The 6,525-nt window shown below is 57.5% G+C and overlaps 2 protein-coding genes across 2 annotated transcripts; one reads left to right on the forward strand and one right to left on the reverse strand.

Annotated features, from left to right (window-relative positions):
• Positions 1-377: 377 nt before the first annotated feature.
• G647_10426 (uncharacterized protein) lies at positions 378-2,646 on the forward strand (the record flags this gene model as incomplete). Its single annotated transcript, XM_008726417.1, has 6 exons — positions 378-450; positions 498-691; positions 802-859; positions 1,566-1,955; positions 2,358-2,431; positions 2,503-2,646. The coding sequence occupies 6 exons, from the start codon at positions 378-380 to the stop codon at positions 2,644-2,646; spliced, it is 933 nt and encodes a 310-aa protein (XP_008724639.1).
• A 65-nt stretch (positions 2,647-2,711) lies between these two features.
• G647_10427 (uncharacterized protein) lies at positions 2,712-3,281 on the reverse strand (the record flags this gene model as incomplete). The annotated part of the gene is made up of 1 exon (XM_008726418.1): positions 2,712-3,281. The coding sequence occupies one exon, from the start codon at positions 3,279-3,281 to the stop codon at positions 2,712-2,714; it is 570 nt and encodes a 189-aa protein (XP_008724640.1).
• Between the last annotated feature and the right edge of the window lie 3,244 nt (positions 3,282-6,525).

Raw genomic sequence — 6,525 nt, forward strand, 5'->3', positions numbered from 1 at the left:
GACAAGGGGGACGGTGACTAGCCGCGGCCGCGGTAGTGGGGGCCCTGCTCGTCGATGCGTAACGCACCGAACCGGCGACGTCTCCCTTTGTGTCGTCGATGGATGGCTCCTTCTCTACGCCCCTGCCTCGACGGTGATCGACGCATCTTCAATGTCGAGGCAGTCGATCGATGCCTCCCTCGAGGCAGCGGATGGGAACTGCCACGGTAGCGGCGCCCGCACGCAGTGGCAGAGTCGGGTGTCCTTAGCCTCCCGTCGTCTTCCTCCACCGCACCGTCGCCCACAGGTGACGACCCCGAGAGCCGACCTCGGATGTGTCGCACGTTTCCACGTCCCAGCCGAGAAGACCTTACGACCTCCCACGAGGAGCAGACGAGATGGGACCGCGGCCGAGCAGTGACGGCGAGGCGACCCGAGTCCCCGCGCGCAGCTGGCAGGATCTCCCCACGTGTAAGGTTCCGAAGCCGATTGATCGACTGGACTGACGAGGTTCGCAGACCGCAGCGACCGTGGCCCCTGGGGTCCGAGCAAGCCGTTGACCGACGATGGTAATTGGGCGGACGGTCTGGGTCTTTCCGACGGGGAGCTGAGCAACTGGAAGGCCGCACCGTGGGAACGACACAATCCTCCTCTATCCAAGCCGGCGCCGACCAGCACACCGCGACGCAGCCGGCCAGCCAAGAAGCACACGGTGGTCTAAGGGGGAGGCAACATCACCATCGGGATGAAAAGCAAGAAGAGAACGGTAACGGCGGCAGCCACCTCTGAATTATATGTCGCTCACTGATGTATGTTGTGCAGGCCGTCCTTGATCTCGACGACGACGAGGTTCCCGAGAAGTCTGCGAAGAGGCGGAAAGGTGCATAGGTGGGTCGAGTGCGGCATCTGGTGGGTTTGCGCCTCTAACGAAACTAACCGCAAGTGGTCCGCTGGTCTGTCGTCGCGGGCGCTAAAGTAGGAGGAGTAGTGAATAGGGGGACAGATATGTAATTATTGTGAGGCCTAGAGCGGAAAAAAAGGCCGTGCTAAGAAGGCCAACATGGGACGTACGACGGGAAGGCGCTGCTCGGTTTTCGGTCGCGAGACCGTCTCTGACCACTCAAAGGATTAGTTAGAGCCACGGCGGGTTTCGCTCGTCTAGAGACAAACAATCTGAAGTGGAAGTTGGGGTTTAGACCGCCGACAAAGACGTAAGGTGAGACTCTAACCGACTCTTATAATGCCATATTGCAGACCACGGTGAGCATCACAGCCAACTAACCTAGGTGACAATAGCGCTGAATCACGACGCGCGAGTATATCGGGGTCGGTTGTACATAAGATGCTTGGAGGTATCCTCCCACATGATGCTCGACTATGTTCTCTTTCACCCGGTTGGCAATAGCTCCACGTAGTAATAGGTCAGCAATGGTTTGTGCTTGCATCTACGCATGTAGACCCTCCCTGACTTGAACAGGACACACCACCACCGGAGATGCCGTCCTTAGCTCACGTGGGAGGTCGAACTATCCGCCCAGAACATCCATCGTCGGGGGTAACTAAGCGCTAACCGTCCGAAAGCCTAGATCAACCAGCCGCTAAGAGACGTCGACCCGGAATCACCTTCGACATTCTCTGCCGCCTGCGGCCGAGGTCACCCGCGCCCCTGTGCCTGGCGGTCCTCGTTTCCCTCTGTGCGTATCTACACACGATCATTCGACTCGGGTGTGAGATCGACGGCAGTACCTTTAACCGCTTCATCCTCGACCATTCCACCTTCCAAGCGGCGCACCTAGACGGCTCCAACGACGGACCTGCGGTGTCGTACCACACGTGGTTCCTTGCTCGGGACCTGCCTCCCGAAGATGTCCCCTCCGTCGTCAGCGTCGCCGTGCTCGAGGAGATGTCCGCGGAGAACCCTTACACTTTTCGTCTTATCGAAAGACTTTTGATGAAAGCCATCCGTCAGTTGGAAGGTGGGCGTTGAGTCGAGTGCCGCGGGTCGGGTGCGATGTAGTTTCACAAAGCAATCCAATCAGAGGTTACATGATTTGGTGGGCGACGTCCTGTGTCGTGTAAGGAGCGCCGCGACATCAATGCTGGTGGTACTATTATGAAACAACGCCATCTAGAAGTCACCATGCTACATTATATGAGTGCAAATCCCTTCCAAGAGTAGAGTTCATCCCGGATCGCCCCATTGCGTGTGTCCAATCCAAATACTCGAATGCAGAGCGTCCCGGTGTGAGAACCGACGCACCTCATCTCTCACGGTGCCGTCTCAGCTTCCAGCTCATGACCACCTCCCACATGAAGTCCCCCTCCATCTGCCGCAGCTTCAACCACGTCGGGTCCGTCTGGCTGACCCCGTGGCCCAGGGCTCGCTGTTCGTCGAGGTGCCCGCGCCAGACGGTCCCCGCGCGTGCGATCTCGGAGAGGCGCCGATCACGCGGTAAGAGCCCGTGGTCGTCGCGGATGTATGCCCAGTACACCACCACGGACTTATAAAACTTGACCCGACAGAAGACGCACGCGAACACGGGACTCCGGAGAGCGTCGCGAGATCGCGGCACCCCGTCGTCGGGCGCGAAATCCGACGCCCTCAGCTCGGTCGACTACGTGCTCACGGCGGCGGACAGGGGCAGTCGCGTCTCGAACGTCGCGTAGGGGTGGTCCGCCGGCGCGGGCGGGGGACGCCACGCGCGGCCCCGTGCGAGGCTCAGGTTGGCAAATTAGATGCAGTACGCCTCCTCGACCGTCAACGCCGCCCGCGCCATCAGGCAGGGGGGGACGTGCGCGGGGTCCGCGCAGTGTCGGGGCACGGGGTGTCCGTACTTGCGGAGGGCGATCGCCGCCAGGTAGTAGTCGTTGCGCGAGTAGTTCGCGGACTGCGACTCGTACTTGAGATCGTGGGGGACGATGTAGTGCGGCTTGTGGCAACGGTGGGAACCGTGCATCGGCGTGTAGGGGCCGAAGCCGAAGAAGTTGTCGGTGTCGACGCCGCGCCGCGGCTCCGTAAACCAGGCGGCGGCCCGGCCGAAGGGTACGTTGTGACCGGCCATCGCGAATCGGAGTCTCTCCGCCTCCGACGGTAGGAGGTCTCGCAGTCGAAAATGGTCTAGTAGGTATAGCGGATCTGCCGCGGCCCACATCTGTGGGACTTGCACGCAGGCGGCGTCCTGGGTCGGGGCGACGCCCCACGCGGCCAGGAGGATGCGTTGCCGGTGCTCGAACTTCAGACGCCCCGCGTCGGTGGCCCAGACAGAGAGTTTCTCGTCGTACGAGCTGGGTGGCCGGACCATCGGGTAGCGGGGAATCTCTGGCAGACTTCGAAGGACGCCGAGGTCGTTAGAGGGGTCAGCAACGGGAGGGTCAGGAGTGTCGTGGCGGTGAACCTCAGCGTTATAGATGTTAGCATTGTAGAGGTCAGCATCGTGGATAGCAGCATCGTGGACAGCAGTATCGTGGACAGCAGCATCGTAGACAGCAGCATCGTGGACAGCGGCACCTTATGAATGCGACGGCGAGTCTGGGCGAGGACGAGGTTTGCTCTCTATGTCACTAACATCCGTCCCGATCCCACCGTCGCGCAAGCTTTCGAGGGCAGCGCCAACCGTACCCGCATCTTGGAGCGAAGGGGAGGCGCGTTGCGGGCTGTAGAGGTTAGCTTCGTCGACACCGCTGACGTTTAGTACTTTAATTGCCACACCGATAGCTGGTATCTCGAGGGCCACACCGACAGCTGGTACTTTAATGGCCACGTCACCAGCTTCCGGGCTCGATCTCTCCTAACGAGCGTCGGCCGCGACACTCTGACGGGCGGGAAAAGAAGCCTGGCCGGCGAAACGCTTTCGAGCAGACTCGAGATGGCGGACCCATTAAAAGCCGATGGCGCGTTGCGTGTGCGTGGTACTGGGACGGATCTCCGAGATCTGCCAATGGTGGTACCGAAGCCAGCCGGCCAGACGGTAGGCGGTCGCGTACAACTCCGGCAGGGCGTCGTCGTCGAGACAATAGTGCTACCAGCGCCCCGTCTGTCGACCGGCGAGTGTTAGTCGTACGATGAAGCGGACGTCGTAGTCGTCCAACGACCAGCCGGTCTTATCGGAATGCGTTTCGACGAACCGCGGTTCCTCGGCGCGCAACGCCCTTAGCGAGTTGTTAACCGTGTACGTGGCCTGGGAGCGACGGATCTATGTCCCGTGCGCGTCGAACCGCGGTGTCGGACGATCGAAGATCGCCCGTGCGTATTCGTCGTACACCTCCGTCACCTAGTCCTGCGTTAACCAGCGCGCCAGGTCCTCCTTACTGTCCAAGCCGAGCCGTTTCCGTAACGTCACCTCGTTATTCGCTCGTAGGTGGGCGGGGGTGGTGCGGCCCTCGGGCTCCTCGAGAAGCAAGGGACGAAAATGGGCCGGGGGGGTGCTGACGTCTGGAAACAAACGACCGTCCGACCGGGGATCGTGCGGGAGGGCTTCCCGTGATTCACGCCGAGCGTCGCCGGCGAGCACACTGCCACTCTCCACCGGGGTGTGTGGCGAGTGCAGGCGCGGCGGGTGCGCATGTCGGAGGGGTCCGTCGGTCGGGAGAGTGTGCCGTACTACACGGTTCCAGCGGCCTTGCTAGGATAGAGCGGTATGCCTGTCGTTCTGTCGGGCGATCAGCGGTTAGCCACACGTCCAGCTAAAGAAGTCGACACCAAGTACTCACGACCGCGGCAAGGTCCCGGAATATTCTAGGACCGGTGGACCGGATACCCTCCCTCTCGGCGCTCGACACCCAGGCCTTAAGTTCCTCGTCGTCCTCCTCTGTGAACGTCACCCTAAAGGTCACATTTAGCGCCCGTCGAGACCCTCGAATGGGAAGATCACAGGCGAGACCACCGTTATCCTCGATGGTCAGCCCGCAGTAAGCCAGGCGGTCTAAGGCACCGAGTGTAGAAGGCCCAGGCGTCGCAGGAGACGCCACGCTTCGCGACGGAACCTCGGTTTCTCCTACGTCGGTCGTCACCACACCTCGCGACACGATCTCGGTTTCTCCTGCATCGGTCGTCACCACACCTCGCGACACGATCTCGGTTTCTCCTTTTACATCCGTCGCCACGCTGGCAGTGGATGTATCCTATCGTGCTGTAAGCAATATAGAGACGACTAATTCTGATCGAGTACCTACCTCTATAAGGTCCTCAGCAGGCACAGCCGTACTCTAACCCGCACCCATCTTGTTCGCCTATGTTCAGGATGTCGACGAGGCCTCGAGAAGACGAGATGCGGATGAGTGCGAGACTGCGAAGAGTGATGGGAGAGTGCGAGGGTCACGGCCCCTATTAATCAAGAACTCTTAGACAGCCATCCGAGACATCGTCAGCTTGTAAATCCTGGCGGACAGGTCAAGCACACATCTCATTGCGCCTAATGAGAGGCTGACCTCCTGAGTCGCTCCATCAGTCCCTGGGAGCGTGTCAAAGCCACTTTTCGGTGGGTAGAGCCACTGGTGCGGGATACTGGTCCATCAGGCGCAAAGCTCTTTCCCATTTTCGAGGTGGCCGACGTCGTGTCTCAGAAAGAGAGCAGCACCACGGACAGATGTTCCACATCCGTTGATTACCTGGAGACGACACAAGACCTGGGAGATCCTTCCTGGCCGTTCGCGATGAGGTTGGCGTAGACTTCGATGCGCGATTGTCGTGATTAGGATGATTAGTTGTCGCGGCCGATGGACCACCCTAGAGCTCGTCAGTGTGCAACCTGTAAGATGGCGATCTTCTACTACCTAGAACTGTACGGCGATCTCGTTTCATAAGATATTCGTCGAGAGAGTACTTATGTACTTTACTAAGTTTTATAACAATAGTAGCCTTATAAACGGAAAGGCTAAACTGAAGATTAGATTTTAAAATTAGCGAGGAGTAAGTTTAGATATAGTAAAGATTTCTATCTTAGCTTTTAGCTTTAATTTATAATATTATCTCTACAAGAATTTCCCGCCCCTGACACTTCTGTAGAGTCTGTGTTGTAATTTAGGACCTTATCTTGTGGTCATTAGCTTGTATAAGCAAAGTTTCGAGATATGGCTGACCTTAGTGTTATAAAGTTTATAGGCTAGAAATTCATTAATTTAAGGTTAAGATTAAAAGGGCTCTCTTCACTAATAACAAGTTAAGATTTCAGAGTCCCTATTTACTAATAAAAAGTTGTATTAAGCTATAAGCTTACTAAGCTAGACTAGTAAATATCTTAATACTAGTTATTAGGAAGGTTAGTATAGTAGTTCTAGGTAAGTATTATTTAGCTTATTATTAGCGCTACTCCTTTCGACTAACTAGTAAGGGTTAGGTCTTTAGTTATAATACTCGAAATAAGGTGTAGAGTATTAGGAACAGCTACTAGAGCTTACTAAGCCTGCCAAGAGGACGCATACAACTCTCGCGCCTCTCGCATGAGAGTCCCATCTGTTACACACGGCCTCGCAGGAGACCGGCCACGAGTCGCCAAGCAGAGACTCGCTACGTTCATTGGACACCTGGAGGGAACACAGGGCGAACCA

This window comes from Cladophialophora carrionii (genome assembly GCF_000365165.1).
Source record: "Cladophialophora carrionii CBS 160.54 unplaced genomic scaffold supercont1.16, whole genome shotgun sequence".
NCBI classification, from domain to species: Eukaryota; Fungi; Ascomycota; class Eurotiomycetes; order Chaetothyriales; family Herpotrichiellaceae; genus Cladophialophora; species Cladophialophora carrionii.